The following is a 19,057-nucleotide window of genomic DNA, read 5'->3' as shown; positions in this document are numbered from 1 at the left end:
TTAGGAAGAGGGCCCTGCTGAGGTTGTTGTTACATTCCAGTGATTAGGAAGAGGGCCCTGCTGAGGTTGTTGTTACATTCCAGTGATGAGGAAGAGGGCCCTGCTGAGGTTGTTGTTACATTCCAGTGATGAGGAAGAGGGCCCTGCTGAGGTTGTTGTTACATTCCAGTGATGAGGAAGAGGGCCCTGCTGAGGTTGTTGTTACATTCCAGTGATGAGGAAGAGGGCCCTGCTGAGGTTGTTGTTACATTCCAGTGATGAGGAAGAGGGCCCTGCTGAGGGTTGTTCCAGTTACAGGTTGTTGTTACATTCCAGTGATGAGGAAGAGGGCCCTGCTGAGGTTGTTGTTACATTCCAGTGATGAGGAAGAGGGCCCTGCTGAGGTTGTTGTTACATTCCAGTGATGAGGAAGAGGGCCCTGCTGAGGTTGTTGTTACATTCCAGTGATGAGGAAGAGGGCCCTGCTGAGGTTGTTGTTACATTCCAGTGATGAGGAAGAGGGCCCTGCTGAGGTTGTTGTTACATTCCAGTGATGAGGAAGAGGGCCCTGCTGAGGTTGTTGTTACATTCCAGTGATGAGGAAGGGCGCCCTGCTGAGGTTGTTGTTACATTCCAGTGATGAGGAAGAGGGCCCTGCTGAGGTTGTTGTTACATTCCAGTGATGAGGAAGGGCGCCCTGCTGAGGTTGTTGTTACATTCCAGTGATGAGGAAGAGGGCCCTGCTGAGGTTGTTGTTACATTCCAGTGATGAGGAAGAGGGCCCTGCTGAGGTTGTTGTTACATTCCAGTGATGAGGAAGAGGGCCCTGCTGAGGTTGTTGTTACATTCCAGTGATGAGGAAGGGTGCCCTGCTGAGGTTGTTGTTACATTCCAGTGATGAGGAAGGGCGCCCTGCTGAGGTTGTTGTTACATTCCAGTGATGAGGAAGAGGACCCTGCTGAGGTTGTTGTTACATTCCAGTGATGAGGAAGAGGGCCCTGCTGAGGTTGTTGTTACATTCCAGTGATGAGGAAGAGGGCCCTGCTGAGGTTGTTGTTACATTCCAGTGATGAGGAAGAGGGCCCTGCTGAGGTTGTTGTTACATTCCAGTGATGAGGAAGAGGGCCCTGCTGAGGTTGTTGTTACATTCCAGTGATTAGGAAGAGGGCCCTGCTGAGGTTGTTGTTACATTCCAGTGATGAGGAAGAGGGCCCTGCTGAGGTTGTTGTTACATTCCAGTGATTAGGAAGAGGGCCCTGCTGAGGTTGTTGTTACATTCCAGTGATGAGGAAGAGGGCCCTGCTGAGGTTGTTGTTACATTCCGGTCAAATAATGGGAATTTATCCTGGTCTTCATCCCCACCTGAGAGGAGAGGTCAGCTGTCAACTGATGTTATCAGGATGACCCAGGGCCAACGAGATACGCGATATCCCGGGTTGATGATGTAAAATCCTGCCACTATTTAACAATTTGAAATGGTTTCAAAACAAATGTCCTTGTTAAACTTTGACACAAAGTATTCTGTGATAAATAGCACCATATGTTTCATCTGAGTATTTGTTATAATCAAGATAATCCACAACATTATGCATTTTTTTAACTTTTTTTTTTACTCAAAAACTAGTTGTATGAGTTCCGATCAATGAGGGCTACAGGCCAAAAATAGCAAATAGAAGTTCAAAACTTGTAATGTTCACAAGAACTTAAGTTGATAAAAATATCTAACACAACATTAGGTGATAATATATGTATTATTATGGATTTATAATCAGCTATAATGGGGTTGTCATTTTGGACCTGGAACACATAATTAATTAACAGGAAATGAACACAAAAGGAGGGTTAACTCCAGGCTAGGACTGGGGCTTGGGTTGGACCACAGTCCAGAGCTAAGAGATGCATCAGGTTTCGGGTTGAGAGACTAGGGAGGTATTGTTATCTTACAGGTTAGGTTACTAAAGGTGAGGGCTGGGAGTAAGGAGGGATTGGAGTATGCCCGACGAGGCTGTGCTTGTCATGCTGGGGTATAAGAACTAGACTGATGAGGTACTTAGACCTGGGACTAAAGAAGAGTGACTGAGGCCTGGAGCATTATACATACAGAGGAGAGCCAAGGACAGGAACAGTAGACTAGATAGGAATACTCCAGTCTCCTCAGTTGACCACCGCTAGCTCCAGCCTCAGCTGTACGTCAGACTAATTTGATCTGGCAGGAAAATATTGCTTATTGTGCATTATTGAAAGGATCATCAGTCTTATAGAGGCTCATCCTCCTCCTTGTACAGCTCACAGGGCCCAGGGCATTCATTATTACATCCGTTACCAGGACATTATATGCAAATGATCTCCACCTAGCTCCGGCACCCATATATCAATTACTGTGACAGATATATATATATATATATATATATAGAGAGAGAGAGAGAGAGAGAGAGAGAGAGAGAGAGAGAGAGAGAGAGAGAGAGAGAGAGAGAGAGAGAGAGAGAGAGAGAGAGAGAGAGAGAGAGAGAGAGGGGGGTATGGAAAGGACTGTCTGGAAATAGTCTGCACTTGTAGGGATGGAAAGAGGAGAGGAGGAGGAAAAGACAGGAGAGGAGCAAAGAAGGAGAACGTTGAATCCTCCTATCATTCTTTGTCCTTACAGCTCAGACCAGTGTATGCTGACTCTATAGAACACTGATGCCCCACAGAGTTCCCATAGCAATTTAAATCCTATATACTGTTCCCTAATCCAGTTTATTGTTAGGATATTGTTACCATAAACCATGCCCTGGCAGTCCATATAGATAATAACACTGCCTCGACACACAGCCAAAACCAATCAGAAACAAATAATACAGCCCCACAAGAAAATAAAGAAAAGGAGAGAGGTGTGTGCGTGCCTGCTTTGTGTGAACAAAAGAGAACTTTGCGTGAACAAAAGAGAGAGACTTTAGAATGCATGTTTATTGTGAGAAAGTAACAGAGAGAGAGAGAGAGACAGAGACAGGGATAGAGAGGAGTACAGAGAAAGAGAGTGAGAGAGCGAGCGAGCGAGAGGAGAGAGAAAGGATCAGTCCAAGTTCCTCTGCCTCGAAGTAGTGTTGATAAAACAAGTCAGTGGGAGTAGCTAATAATACTGCAGTAGCATGACAGTAGAGATAGACAGTCAAGTCTACTAGGACCTATGTGTGCCCTTGAGTCCCTGACAACGCACCGTGTGGGTAACACCAGGTATTAAAAGCTCAACTAGATGTTGAAGGGCATGACACAAAGCTAATAAAGAATGTAAATCCTTCTCTAAACACCTTTCATATACTAGAGGGGGCTTAAACAGGCTGCCATAATGATTGACCCTGTCATTGTTCAGTATAATGACTCAGGGTGTGTGTGAGTGTGTGTGTTGGTGTGTGTGCGTGCACTCTGTCGTTGTTTAGCATAATGACTCAGGAGTTTCATCACGTCAGCAGGAAGATGAGGCTAAACTAGCGAGGAGACAATGTCACCGTTTGGAGCACACACATTTACATTTTAGTCATTTAGCAGGCACTCTTATCCAGAGAGACATACAGGAGCAATTAGGGTTAAGTGCCTTGCTCAAGGACACAGACAGATTTTTTCACCTAGTCCACTCAGGGATTCAAACCAGCAACCTTTCGGTTACTTGCCCAAAGCTCTTGACCGCTAGGCTACCTGCCGCTCACGCAGGTGCTTAATTAGTGATGATGAACAGGCGTGTGGAGAGCAGTCACTCATACTCAATATATCCAGTACTCTAACAGAGCACCAATCACGGTTTCTATGACAACAGCCCTATCTAAAAATGCCTCCTCTCCCTACTGTCAATCATAAGAGTATGAAAACATGAGTTGATGTCAGTTAAAACAGAAATGGACCCTCCCTGTTATGTAGCCTGAATCAGGCTTACTATACCACTGAGAGAATGCTGTTGCTTCCCCCTTAATGACAGTACCACAACGCTTCACAATAGCTTCCTTTCATAAGCCACTGTCATTAAAATAATTACAGTAAGGTTAATTATAGAGGACCTGGTCCCTCAATTATCTCAGTGTATCTAGTTACAGAATTCTAGGGATTGATCATGACCAGGGGGGAAAGAGAGACTATAAAAGAGACTCTGTTGACTCCTTTGGTAGATCCTCCTGCTAAGGTTGTGAAGGCCTCACAGCAGAGAAGGTTAATCGACGTAAACAACATTTTCTTAGGGTCCATTTTCGGTCACGTTTTAACCCCATCTAAAGCCTACTGAAACAGTATAATATGCCACGTTCTCCCATCTGCCAACCTGCATACTGAATGATCTGATTACAGTGAATGGCGAGAGTGTGTTCTGTTCTTCAGAAGCAATGCAGAATCAGAGTCAGTCTGTTGCTAATCACTGAGCTACGGCTCAGCAGGACAATAAGTCAATCCACTCCTGCAGTGTAAGCCAATCAACCCATGCTGTGTCTTCCGTAGGATTGCAGAAGGAGCTTAGGACGTTAGCCACGAAATCACAGGTAAGTGATTGAACAGAACATGTTCTTTGTACCCCTTTTGGAATGGGAGAATGGGCCTGGTTCCTTTGCCATTTCAGGGTTGTGCTCATTAGACATGAAACAGAGGTATCTTCTGAACTTGTCAAATAAGGAACAAATGTTCATGGTTCAGGTCCAATTCCTATATATCCAAGAGAGGCTGGGAGAGGTGAAAGTTTAGGGTACTAGCTTTGTTCTTTTGATTTGATTAGACTTATTTAATTTGTGCTTGCAGTTGACAAGACTGAATTATGCAGAATGCAGTTACATTTGGACAATCCTTAAAAATCACAAGATACTTCAATCAAAGAATGCTAGCTAACAAGAAATGACCATTTATTTTCTCATTTTCTCCCGATGGACACTGACCATTTCAGTTATTTGTTTCCAGTGTCTATCATTCAATGTGCTTTCGACAGATAAGAACTGAGCCTTCCTTTGAGTTCCACTTGACAATTTCTCTTCACTTTCTAACAGAAAGAGGTCTGGACTCCCCGGTCATATCCGTCTCTCCCTCGACCTCTAATCTCTCAAAGTGTTTGGACTATGTCTAGGTCTCTTTGTACACATCCCCTCCATTTCTCTCTCCCTTCCCTCTTTTTTTGGATCTGTTTCATTTCCATTTCTTCCCCTCTTCAGTTCATGCTCTGGTCCTAGTTTAATTAGGACTTACTGAAGCAGACCAGTTATACACAGACCAAAGACACAAGGTAAATGTCTTTGCCCAGCCTCGACTCTCCACAGAGTCTGATAAGCAGCAAGTAAAGCTCTGTCTTCTGTGAAATTTCCTCTCCTCCAGAGATTCTGATCAAACTGGCCAGTAAGACTCCCACTTCCTCTGAAAACAAAAAGGATGTGATTAATTAACTAACTACACAATATTTTGCCAGTTGTTTTTGGCACTACATGCTATACAAGGAGGAAAATATGGAAATAATAATAATAATAAGTAATAGCCTAATTTCTAAAGATTTTACTCTTCAACCAGTGCTGGCACCAATCATGAAATATTCTCAAGCAGCAAAAAACATACAATTCTCCCTAACATCCTAGTGCTGCTAATTAAATCCTGTTAATAGACCAAAAAAAGACCTTGTCAGGATTGGTAATTTCATCATTAAAGGTCCAACAACAACACCAGGACAAGAGATGCCTTTAGCGTAAATGCAATAGAAAAACCTCTGAACAGCGATGTTTTAGGATACGTGCCATAATGGCACCCTATTCCCTTTTTGCGCACTACCCATAGGGCTCTGGTCAAAAGTAGTGCACTATACAGAGAAAAGGTTGCCATTTGGGACGCACTTTTACTACACCTATACTTCAAAGACAACATAGCTGCAGAACACGGGGATGCAAATGAGGCAAGGAGTCGTGTTATGTTCGAACAGGGAGTAAGAGCACTCTGGTAATGTGCCATTTAAATGCAAAGAGCCATTCTGCTACAGCTAGTTAGTTTTTGTACTCTCGAGTCAGTGATCATCAAAGCCGGTGAAGTGCAGGGAATGTCCTGCCTTCAAACTGCTACTATAGAGGTGGGGAGAGAGGGCCCAGGTGATTTCACCCCGTGCTCGCCGTTGGAAGTCCTGCTAAGAGATGAGTGTCGCGTTTTTGTGTCACGCCCTGACCTTAGTTATCTTTGTTTTCTTTATTATTTTGGTTAGGTCAGGGTGTGACAAGGGTGGTTTGTTTAGTTTTTGTATTGTCTAGGGGGTTTTGTATGTCTAGGGGTTTCTCTAGTCTAGGTGTTTATATGTCTCTGGTTGCCTAGATTGGTTCTCAATCAGAGGCAGCTGTTTATCGTTGTCTCTGATTGGGGACCATATTTAGGCAGCCATATTCCTTGGGTATTTTGTGGGTTGTTATTCTATGTTTAGTTGCCTGTTCTGCACTAGCCATATAGCTTCACGGTTTGTGTTGTTGTTTTGTAAAGTTTTGTTCAGTGTTCTCTCGTTCATTAAAGAGTTATGTACTCTGACCACGCTGCGCCTTGGTCTCCTGTTTATGACGACCGTGACAGAAAGTTCGAAACAAAGATCCTCGCTAGCCTTGCTAGGCCCTCGCAGAACTTTGCTGAGTAGTGTGTATGTTGGACGAGGGCTAGTGTGACTTCTGCCACTTGGCAGAAACACACATACACGGCTTAGTCTAATAGAACTCTTCACCCTATTGTGACACTGTAGCTTACTGCCATCATCACCGGTCTCACTCTCCACATATCATGTCAGAGGACAAAATGTCCGTCTTATCACTGTCCACATGTTAGGTATCGGACCTGAATCACACACGATGATGCAATACTCTTTCTATACCAAGATAACATGACAGTTTCCTTTCATTTCCTACATAAACCTTATCAAATACAGACACCATACCCATGACACAAGTCTTCAGCCGCATTTCTAGACCTACATTAAGATGCTGTGAGTTGACCTGAGAGAATGGGGAGAGGTTCAAAAACATTTCAGGAGGCAATGGTGGCCCAATTCAATATGCATTGATTCTGTTTCTATGTTATATATCTTTATCCAAACAATTTATGCAAAAATCCTCAGTTTTAAAGGGTATGACGCCTCTGAAGAGAGGTATGGAGGGGACTGTAATGTCCCCTATACACCACCTCTGGAATCGCAGCTACCCTCTCTCTCTCTTCCTCCTTCCCTCCAGTGCTTCCACACCATTGGTATTCTGGTGGTCTCTGGGTCTGTGATCTATATTATTGATCTGCTGCGGTGTCCGATAGATAAACTAAGCTGTTGTCTCAATAAGAGTCTCTTTAGCAGCTCTGGAGGAACCCTTAGAACGTTATTGGGTTAGAGACGTGCCCAATGGGTAAGTCTATAGATTGTTTATGCGGCGGAATGGTGCATGAAGCATCAACATGGTCCCTTGGTTTTATGTTGATGTGTTTCAAGAGAAACACTAAGATATTTTCGTGAAATATAACAACCAGGATTGGGATTGACTTTTCTCACAGAGAAAACATCACTTGATCATTTTATGGGCTTTTGAGTAACGCCAGGAAATGGCCGTAATGGAGGACGTACATGGATTTTTGAGTGACGTGCATTGATTGTCAAGTTCAAGTTGACATTGAAATGGATGCCAACTGTTACACACAGAAAATGTATAAATAAATTCACTCTCACAAAGCAGCTTGAATAATTGTCTAAAAGGTTGCCTGTTCATGAAGTGATTTTAGCCTGTGTGCTGTGGGTTTGTAAGCTACTGCCTCAAGTAGTCCAAACAATAGGTACTTAGCATGGAAAACCCTCAACAGAGTAGTGCATTTCATACAGTCTTTATTCCTCATCCCCGAGAGGGAGTGTCTGTGATGATGAATAAAGACATGACTGAAGCAGTCCACTTCAACGTTTTAAAGACACACACGCACACACTCCACTTCAATCCCACATGTACCCCATCTGAAGACCTCTAACAGATGAAAGATAAAACCATTTGGGGAAAAGGGAAGCTAAAAAGGTTTCTGCTACTGGCCCCTGAGGAACACCAGGAAGTATAATCAGCAGTGTGACCCAATCAGCAGTGACCCATGGCCAATCAGCCAATCCCAGGGAGGAAGTTCATTAACTAACCCCATTTTGCCTCCGGAGCGGAGAGATGTGTGTGTGTGTGCCCAGAACAGCGGAACAAGTGTTTGATAACACAGCAGATGCATTATGCAGAATCCGGATACTCTGCAGGGCCCTTTTCCTGCACACACACACACACACACACACACACACACACACACACACACACACACACACACACACACACACACACACACACACACACACACACACACACACACACATGAATAGCAGTCACAGTTCACCTGTGCTAGTGAATATCCCGTCATTACATGCGGCGCCCGCACATGGACAGTTTCTCTGAGGCTTGGAGAAGCTCACACACCATTCCCCTCGATGGTGGCAGGAAGCTTTAAATAAACATGCAGGTTGTATTTGTGTGTGCAGCAAATATGGGCACGGAATAAGGCTTGGGTTCCCAGTGTGTGTGTGTGTGTGTGTGTTTGGAAAAAGGGTGTTTTAGGGTTAGGGGTTAGATTTAGGGTTACAATTAGGGTTAGGGAAAATAGGATTTTGAATGGGAATCAATTGCTTGGGCCCCACAAGATAATAAAGTGTGTGTGTGTGTGTGTGTGTGTGTGGGGGGGGGGTGCGTGGAACGAGGCTTGGCCCCCTGCTGGAGCATGACTAACTTACCTACCTAGAAAAACAGTGATGGAGCACATGCAGAGAGACCACCTGGCGGTATGGGGATGATGGAAACAGACTCTGAGCTAATGGAAATGCTGGGCCTGTTTTACTCCCCTTCTGTTTCATACACAGCAGGCTGCTGAGGGGAGGAAGGCTCATTATATTGATTGGAATGGAGTGAATGGAATGGTATCAAATACATGAAAACCATTTCATCCATTCCAGACATTACTATGAGCCCATCCTCCCCAATTAACGTTCCACCAACCTCCTGTCGTTTCAAAACCTAGCTAGCATACTAACCTAGGCTCAATTCCAAAGTTCTGTGAAGTGTGAATTTGGACAATGGGATAGAGTTTTTGGGACCCTTTGCTGAAATGTACATCAGAAATGATGTTCATTAGATGAAGATGAAGACCTAGGGTTATAAACCACATTGGAACCGTGTTGAGATGTACCTCGTAGCAGGTCTGCGGTGCTGTGTGGCCAGTTGTATGTCCTCATCAGCTGCCAGTCAAAGTCGTCCTCCTGTCCCTGCTTGTACTCACACAGTCCAGGGTCAGAGTCTTCATCAAAGGTACAGCCAGCTGTACGGGTAAGAAAGAGAGGGGAAATGGTGGTTAGAAGGCATCAATACTGAATAAATAAACCAACTTACAACTCAAACAGCCTTTGTGGGTCAAAGTCTATTCCCCTGCTCTTCAAGCAAAAAGAACATGCCTAAATACATTTTAAATATATATATTTCTGAGTTTGTCTGTTTTTGTTTGAGAACCACTTTTTTTTTAAGGCATCAATGAAATGACAAAGAAAATCCATACCTCATATCTTTCCTTTGTTCTTTGGGAAGCGCAAGAGAAAATTACTCTCAAAGACTTAGAATAAATAATGAGCTCTATTAGAGGGACAACAGCAGCAGCACTGAAACTATGGGCACTCAGGACCAAACTCATACATCATCACAGGCAGACTATAAATGCCTACATGAAAAAAAACTTTACACTCGCCCCTAAAAGCTTTATTTTCTGTCCAAATAACATTTAATAGTTGTAATCTAGTTGGCATTGCAGCATGGCGACAGGGTCTGGCTGAGTATACCTCTCCGGTCCTTCTGTCCATTTCCCCCTGGGGAATCTATGGGCGGCATCCCAAATGGCACCCTATTCCCTCCAGTATATAGTGCACTACTTTTGACCAGTGCCCATAAGGCACTATATAGGAAATAGGGTTCAATTTGAGACAGAGCCATGGTCATTTTGCCCCATTAGCCCTTTGGTGTGAAAATAGCAGGCCAGCTACAGGTCACCGAGATAGGGCTGGGATGACAGGTGGGGCTGGTGGTGCCAGGGTAGAGAGGTAGTGGCACTATCCCATCTGATGGGGATGGCGAGGAGGGGGTGGGGGCTCTCAAGGTGACCTTTACCACCCTGTTAAGCTCATCGTCCCAGTTCATAGTACCGTCTCTCAGCTCTCATCACACCAACCACAGGCTTTAAAGCCAGCAGCTGCACAAAAACCCAGAACAAGATGGTCCTAAATGAAAGACAATCGCTAAATGCTGCATATCTCCTATGTCACAATGGACCATACATAGCATAACATGATACACTGTACACAGGGAAGTTTGTTGATAAGGTGAATAGACTAGTAGTACTACTCAGGTTGCTATGGTACCAGTGGAGAGCCACAGTTTGTGCCCTTTGATTGAGTTTGACTGGACCAGTGAGAGTAGCAGGAGTGGACCCCTGGTGGTGGGTGGGCAAGCAGAAGAAATGCATATTCACTTCACATAAAGTCCAGTTTACTACCACAGGCACAGTCCCCTGTTGCGCGCACACACACACACACACACACACACACACACACACACACACACACACACACACACACACACACACACACACACACACACACACACACACACACACACACACACACACACACACACACACACACACACACACACACACACACACACACACACACACACACGGCTCTCCATTAACTCAAATAGCCCTAGTGTGGTAGGCAGGCCAAACAGTCTTTACTTTAACTCCAACAGTCCACAGTTTAGTGTATATCCCAGGACCCTCTGGGCTAAGTGATCATATTAAGCCTTAGCAGGAGTAGAGCACTGAACAGGACTTGTGTTAAAGAGTCACTGACTCCATGCCAGGCCCTGCTTAAAAGCATCCCACCTGGTCGGCCGGAAAACAAACACACACACACACGCCCGTCGCCCGCTGTTCTCTTTTGTGATTTGTTTGGGAAATCCATCTGTTTTATTTCTTAATGTAGACTAACTTTTCTCCTGTTTGAAACAGCATGCAGATTGCATTCCCTTTGCAATAAACCACCAAGACACTTTCTCTTTTTCTTATTTTCTTCAGGGCTAGACGTGTCAGCTAATTTGCGGACTATTTTCCACTTTTCCTTCCTGCTGACTAAGTAGCATCAACCCTCCTTCTTCCTCATCCCCTTCTCCCATAGTCCGATCTTCTCATCTCCTCTTCCCTTCACCTCCTGAAGCGAGCTGTGTGTTTCCGGGTGTGTAAGCAGATCACAGATTAAATTGCGTATTCTTGTCTGAGGGCTGGTTGTTGTGTAAGCTATCCACTGAGTAGAGGAGAGAAGAGAGGACACTGGGTGAAAAGGGCCATTATCAGGGGATATCTTTATGCATTTGGAAAGTAGTCAGACCCCTTCAATTCAGACCCCTTCAATACAGCCTTATTCTAAAATGGATGACAAATGTTTTATCATCATAAATCTATATACAATACTCCATAATAACAAAGTGAAAATAGGTTTTTAGACATTATTACAAATGTATTAAAATAAAACACAGAAATACCCTATTTACATACAGTACCAGTCAAAAGTTGACACACCAACTCATTCAAGGGTTTTTCTTTATTTTACTATGTTCTACATTGTAGAATAATAGCGAAGACATCAAAACTATGAAATAACACATATAGAATCATGTAGTGACCAAAAAAAGAGAGATTCTTCAAAGTAGCCACCCTTTATCTTGATGACATCTTTGCACACTCTTGGCATTCTCTCAACCAGCTTCAACTGGAATGCTTTTCCAACAGTCTTGAAAGAGTTTCCACATATGCTGAGAACTTGTTGGCTGCTTATCCTTCACTCTGCGGTCCAACTCAACCCAAACCATCTCAATTGGGTTGAGGTCGGGTGATTGTGGAGGCCAGGTCATCTGATACATCACTCTCCTTCTTGGAGGTGTGTCTTGGGTCATTATCCTGTAGAAAAACAAATGATAGTCCCAGTAAGCCCAAACCAGATGGGATGGCGTATCACTGTAGAATGCTGTGGTAGCCAGGCTGGTTATGTGTGCCTTGAATTCTAAATAAATCAGATAGTGTCACCAGCAAAGCACCCCACATCATCACACCTCCTCCTCCATGCTTCAACACATGCGGAGATCATCCGTTCACCTACTCTGCATCTCACAAAAACACGGGAGTTGGAACAAAAGGACGAAAGGACAGATTTCCACTGGTCTAATGTCCATGCTCGTATTTCTTGGCCCAAGCAAGTTTCTTCTTATTATTATTGATGTCCTTTAGTAGTGGTTTCTTTTCAGGATTTTCGACCATGAAGTCCTGATTCACGCAGTCTCCTCTGAACAGTTGATGTTGAGATGTGTCTGTTTCTTGAACTCTGTGAAGCATTTATTTGGGCTGCAATATCTGAGGCTGGTCACTGTAATGAACTTGTCCTCTGCAGCAGAGGTAACTCTGGGTCTTCCTTTCCTGTGGCGGTCCTCATGAGAGCCAGTTTCATCATAGGGCTTGATGGTTTTTGCTACTGTGCTTCAAGAAACTTTCAGTTCTTGAAATGTCTCTTACTGACAGACCTTCATGTCTTAAAGTAATGATGGACTGTCATTTCTCTTTGCTTATTTGAGCTGTTCTTGCCATAATATGGACTTGGTCTTTTACCATATAGGGCTTTCTTCTGTATACCACCTATACCTCAAACACATTAAGGAAGAAAGAAATTCTACAAATTAACTTTTAACATGGCACACCTGTTAATTGAAATGCATTCCAGGTGACAACCTCATAAAGCTGGTTGAGAGAATGCCAAGACTGCGCAAAGCTGTCATCAAGGCAAAGGGTGGCTACTTTGAAGAATCTCAAATATAAGACATTTGGTCTGAATACTTTCCAAATGCACTGTACATGTTTACAGATATCTGATATTTTCTTAGATAAAATGAACAGACATGTTCCAGATACCCATGTCCTTCATTTCATATACAGAGCTAAAATATTCTCCGTAATGGGACAGTTTCTATACAGTATGCATCCAATCCGGACCTCAGAAATCTCCCTCCTACCATATGAGTCCATATAAGACACACACCTGATGCTCGTGCACCTAGAATATTCTAACGCCGGAAAGGAGAAGTATCAACATGCTGACATTTCTAAGCCTTTATACTTAGGCATGAACGAATCCAAATATTTTCTGAAAAGTATCATATCTGTAGTCATTACCTGTTCATTTAAGTATCCGTATAAAAAACTAAATTCAAAAGCTAACCTTAGACGATATGTACTCATCCTCGTATGTCTGATCAAAAATGGGCTAAAGCCTACTCATAAAATGTCCAGCACCCAAATAATTTGACCTATTCAGGTGCTGAAAATCATTGTGCTTCTTCACATGAAGGTGTTATATCTGAGCATACATTTGCACTATATTCAGTGGTAGGCACAAGATTTGGAAAGGCAAACATCGTAATATTTAATCAAGGTTGCTATTTCCAAAGCACATCTGCTATTTCTGTTTTTTAAAATGCAGCATAGCAAATCCAGAGCTCCAATCACAACATGTTTTCTCTAAAGATGCAAACGTAAGCCAATCTTTGCTAAAAATTATTTTTATTTATTTAACACAAAATAAAAGTTTCACCACTGCAATACCCCTGCTTGCCATGTTTGTTATAGACGATGGGTGCAGATTGAGTTGTCAGCAGCGGCCTCTTGCACTCCAGACCCATCATGGTGGTAGTGTTGGTCTGTGATCTACTCCAAATTGTCAGCGCATAAATCTAGCTAACGTAAACTCACCCCATTCCGTACAAATGTGCGCAACCGCAACATTCAAACGAGGCTTCAAAGAAAACTAATGTGACTGTAGCGACTGTGTTGACTTCAAAATCGGGGGTGTGAACTAGGTTTCTATTCAAGCGTTGATCATCATGGTTATGGCTGTATAGTAGTGGAGAAAAGTTGAAAAAACTGACCCTCCGTTACATCTTGACGTGTCATGTCGTAACGTACAGCAGCATAAAGCAACTATTTCTGTCTTACAATCTCTCTCCACCAGGTGTAGCACTTCTCTCATCCTTTAAAAACAGGAAATGGACAGTGACGGGTGTAAAGGGGGGGATATCTAGTCATTTTTTTGCGTCATCACTGCATGCGATCATCATTCTCAAAGCCGCTGTTTACTTCTAAGATCACTTTAGCACCTCCCTAAAAACCCCATTCAAATTCGACACAAACCTTCAAATAGGTATGTAATGACACATTATATGTATCTTTATGGTGTTTTATTTACATTTTAGAGGTGATAAGGTGATAAGTGTGACAGATTGAGTGAAAAAAAGCAATTTTCCCAAACAACATCTCTCCTCACTATCACACATTAGTTTCGCTTCCCCACCTGCCATTTTTAAAACGACCCGACGGGGCTCATTGCCTGCTTGAATTATGCAGAAATGTGCAGCGTTTAGGTCATGTAATTGATTATGTTGGAAAGGGGAGAAATTGTGCTTTACAATGGTATTGACATTACAGTTGATCTGGAAGTATTACGTTTTGGGGCGCTAATATAAGGGCAATTGTACGGACCAAGGCGATGTACGAGTTTACTTGAGTCTACATTAGCTCGCTAGCCCTACTGGCTGCTGGTGAAATTAACCAACATTTTTTGATTCCAGTTACTAAGATAAATAAAACATCTCAAATTAGCGTTAACTTCTTCGAGGTATTTTCTTAACAACTTCTCACTTCTTTGTTTTTCTGTCAATTCGAGCACACAGCGTTTAATTTACACAGTCATTTGATTTGGGGCGCCAAAATTCAATAATGCCAGTTGGAACTCGACAGCACAAAATACGTGATTATTGTTGCTAGGCTACCAGTGCTTTTAGCTTGGGGTTTGTGTGCACCATTATCCAGAGGGAATACAAAAATTATAAATACTGTCTGAACGAATGACATGGATTTAATATTTGTCAAATGATGATCTCCTCAAAACTTAAATAAGCATCTGAAATGTTCCTTATTTATTATATCAAAATGCATATCAAGATCCTAATATGGACCTCAGTCAAGAGCATGTGTATAGTAAAAAGAAAAAGACAGAAAATAAGATGTCTACATTGGCCTCAAGATGTCCACATATCTCAAGGATATCTAATGTGTAAATATCTGCCCATACAATGTATGATATCTGGAGGGAATCCCCAAAATAATTGTACATTAAATAAAAATATGGATTTCATATTTATCAAATTATTGTGCATGTGCTAAAAACTCATAAATGCATCAGAAATCGTCCTCGTTTTCAGCATATCAAAAAGCATATCAAGGTCTGGATAAGAACATCAGCCAAGAAAAGCATATCTGGAATCAATATAGCTTCATGTCTTGAATTTGCTGAGAAAACACAGATACAGTCAGTGTTGGTCAACATAAAGAGAGAAAATAGGATGTCACATACAGTATCTCAGGATATTGAATGAGTTCATATCCGGCCATAGGAAAAGTCCATGTGTGATATTCGGAGTAATCCCAATATCATATATGTCTAAAAGACATCTGGATTCAGAACTTGTCAGGATATCCATTGGCAAAGGTCTGTGTTCTCTAGAATATCAAAAACGTGTCATGTGAAGATATCCCCTGATGTGGACCCTTTTCCTCCAGTGGGAGAGGAGAATTTGAGATGAAGAGGAGGAAGGGCTTAGCCTTATACAAAGTTTATCCTCGCTTAGTTTCAGGAAGTAAATGTCACCATCATCAGATACGTTCCACTGATTTCCCTCATTAAAGATTCATCCTTCCATTGCTCCTCTCCTCCTCTACACATGCACACACACCTCTCAGTGCCCAGATGAGCTTCTCAGGCAAGGGGAGGCCTAGCCCATGTCATTCTAAAAGTAATGTGCATACATTTGTGTGTATCTAGGGTGTGTGTGCATGAGTGCGGGCGGGTGTGCCTGCGTGCATGTACGCCCGTAATTCAATGTGGTATTTTATTAGGATGCCCATTAGCTGTTACAAAAGCAGCAGCTACTCCTCCTGGGGTCCAGACAAAACATGACAAAATACAGAACATCAATAGACATATCAAGGACAGAACTACATACAATTTTTTTAAGGGAAATGTAGCCTACATATCAATGCATACACACAAACTACCTAGGTCAAATAGGGGAGAGGAGTTGTTAATCATTCACCTGAACAAAATTAGAAAATGTAATTTCCGAAGAAAATTGACGGTGGAAAGGCTTGTAAGAATGAATAAATGATAAATGTGTGTTTACTAAGAACAACAAAAACAGACGCAGAGCACTTTCTGACGTTTAAACTGTCCAGAGACAACACAGGAACCAAAGTGCCATTCTCTATCCATGTAGCAGCTGTTAGTCTTTAGCTAATTGCTTTTAATTGCTGAGATGGCACACTGCCACACGCATGCACACACACACGCATGCACACACACACACACACGCATGCACACACACACACACACACACACACACACACACACACACACACACACACACACACACACACACACACACACACACACACACACACACACACACACACACACACACACACACACACACACACACACACCAGGCTCCGGAGCAACTTGTGGTGTTGTAGACATACAGATAGAATACATTAAATGACACAACAATGGGGCTATCTTTTACATCGAAGCAAAGGGCCCTGCCATGCCAAATAGGGCTTTTTTGTATTATATGCTAGCCAGATCCTAGCTGTCCTCCTCCTGTGATACTGTTTCACCTACTATAGCTTCCTTACTATTTATTCTATTATATAAAACACTAAATCCGGAAGCCCCCCCACCCACAAATACACAGTTTCCTGCCAACAGTTTATAATCCTGTTAAAATAACTCTTTAAAAAAATGTTATTAAAGAGAGAAAGCCTCTGAAGTTGAATCCACATCAAACCAGGAAGTTTTGAGTAGAGGGGATCAAATGGGCTGTGTTTGTAAGCCATTTAAAAAGATGCTCGGGCCATTGACTGGGCTAATATCTTATACTGGGAGGCTTTGAGTTTAACTCCAACACATTAGTAGTCTTTGAAAGGGATCAAAGTCATGTACTGGGCTGTGTGTGTGTGTGTGTGTGTGTGTGTGTGTGTGTGTGTGTGTGTGTGTGTGTGTGTGTGTGTGTGTGTGTGTGTGTGTGTGTGTGTGTGTGTGTGTGTGTGTGTGTGTGTAGACTGTAATTCTCTCGTGGAGCATTCTGTCTCTTTGACAGTTGGATAGAAGGCCACAGAGAGAGAGATACAGTCCCTTGCAAAAGTATCCATACCCCTTTAATTGTAACTTTTTGTCAACAATGAACACAAAATACTATGTAATGTCAAAGTGTAACTTTTTAGTTACATTTTTTTTTTATAAATTATAAATGAAATACCTCAAATACAGCCATTATGTAAGTCAATACATGTTAGAAACCCCATTGGCAGCGATTACAGCTGTTAGTCTTCTTGGGTAAATCTCCAAGAGCTTTACACACCTGGATTGTGCAATATTAGCCCATTTTTCGAGCCCATTATAATTCTTCATGCTCTGTGAAGATGTTGGGGCTAGACCCCCAAGATGTTGGGGCTAGACCACGATTTTCAAATGTTGTCAGATTTTCAATATTTTTGTTCAAGACACATTTTTCATTTCATTTATTGTCATCACCCCATAGGACATTAGGTCACACCGATGGACAACACACATTATGCAGAACATAATTAATGACACCTTCAGAAGTTTCTGACCACTGTAAAAATGCTTCTAAACATCAGTAATGGATCCGTATTAAAGGATTTGAAGTGTACTTATTCCAATTACAGGTATTCTAAAGAGTCCTGTATTGTTATATTTTGAATCACTACCTCAATGAATCAGTGGATAATATACTGAATGCTGCCTTCCTTGGATGTGGTAGCCGTTTCTCAGGAAACTACCAACGACAGTCGACAATGCAGACATTCGAATAAGACGCCACTTCTACCACGAAGGGTCACCCAAGAGCACCCCGTATGGGTTTTGGGTCTGATAAATGTGCGTGTCCCCGAAGTTCAGCACTAGTTGGCATATCTTAGCTCTAGAATTGTCATAGTTATCCAAGTAACGTTGGAGTGATCAAAGGAACCATAACTGATCTAATGAGCCATTCGCAGTTTCACTGTACAGCCCTTGTGTATTTGGACTGCATTACTTAATTTTTAGGACAAGAATATTGCAGAAACAGTCTCCAAAAGAGGCACAGCTGATGTGGGGTCCTCCAATCACGTATGCCAATCGGTCAGGAGGAGTGAAACTGGTAGGAGGGACAAAGGGGATGGATGGTCTAATGCAGGGAGTGAGAACCAGGAATGGGTGCACCACAGCCAGCCCCCAATATCTGCCTGCACCATCACTAGAGTCAGGTAAAATAACTAGAGCCTTCCCAGTGGGCAGAGACAGACCCAGAGGTTGCAGGAACAATGTCCACATGCCGAGAGTGAGAAACCACCGTCTTCATGTCACACCAAGGGGAAAATGCTGTCACACTGTTGGACATCTCAGGTTGTATGGTCAATGTTGGTCCTTACTGTTAACAGTACGCCTTCTATATGATTTCAACAACATGTTTACATTGCTTTTATTTATTTCAATAATCAACAAAAAAGTTTGGACATGCCTACTCAGGATTTATTTTTACTATTTTCGACATTGAATAATAGCGAAGACATCAACACTATGAAATAACACGTATGGAAACATGGAACCAAAAATAGATTTTAGATTTTAGATTCTTCAAAGTAGCCACCCATTGCCTTGACAGCTTTGCACAGTCTTGGCATTCTTTCAACCAGTTTCACCTGGAATGCTTTTCCAACAGTCTTGAAGGAGTTCCCACATATGCTGAGCACTTGTTGGCTGCTTTTCATTCACTCCGCGGTACAACTCATCCCAAACCATCTCAATTGGGTTGAGGTTGGGTGATTGCTGAGGGCAGGTTATCTGATGCAACACTCCATCACTCTC

The 19,057-nt window shown here is 42.6% G+C and overlaps 1 protein-coding gene across 13 annotated transcripts in view; it reads right to left on the bottom strand.

Annotated features, from left to right (window-relative positions):
• The window catches only part of LOC118397665 (receptor-type tyrosine-protein phosphatase U-like), a 315,780-nt gene that overhangs the window by 172,002 nt on the left and 124,721 nt on the right, over window positions 1–19,057 (bottom strand). For all 13 annotated transcript variants that reach the window (XM_052470163.1, XM_052470150.1, XM_052470152.1 and 10 more), the window contains exon 2: window positions 9,178–9,306. In XM_052470163.1, coding sequence (XP_052326123.1) covers window positions 9,178–9,223 — 46 coding nt within the window. In that variant the 5' untranslated portion in view covers window positions 9,224–9,306. The remainder of the gene's footprint in view (window positions 1–9,177; window positions 9,307–19,057) is intronic.

Source organism: Oncorhynchus keta, chromosome 19 (assembly GCF_023373465.1).
Source record: "Oncorhynchus keta strain PuntledgeMale-10-30-2019 chromosome 19, Oket_V2, whole genome shotgun sequence".
Taxonomy (NCBI): Eukaryota; Metazoa; Chordata; class Actinopteri; order Salmoniformes; family Salmonidae; genus Oncorhynchus; species Oncorhynchus keta.
Note: the sequence above shows the minus strand (reverse complement) of the source record. Positions and strands in the feature narration are given on the sequence as shown.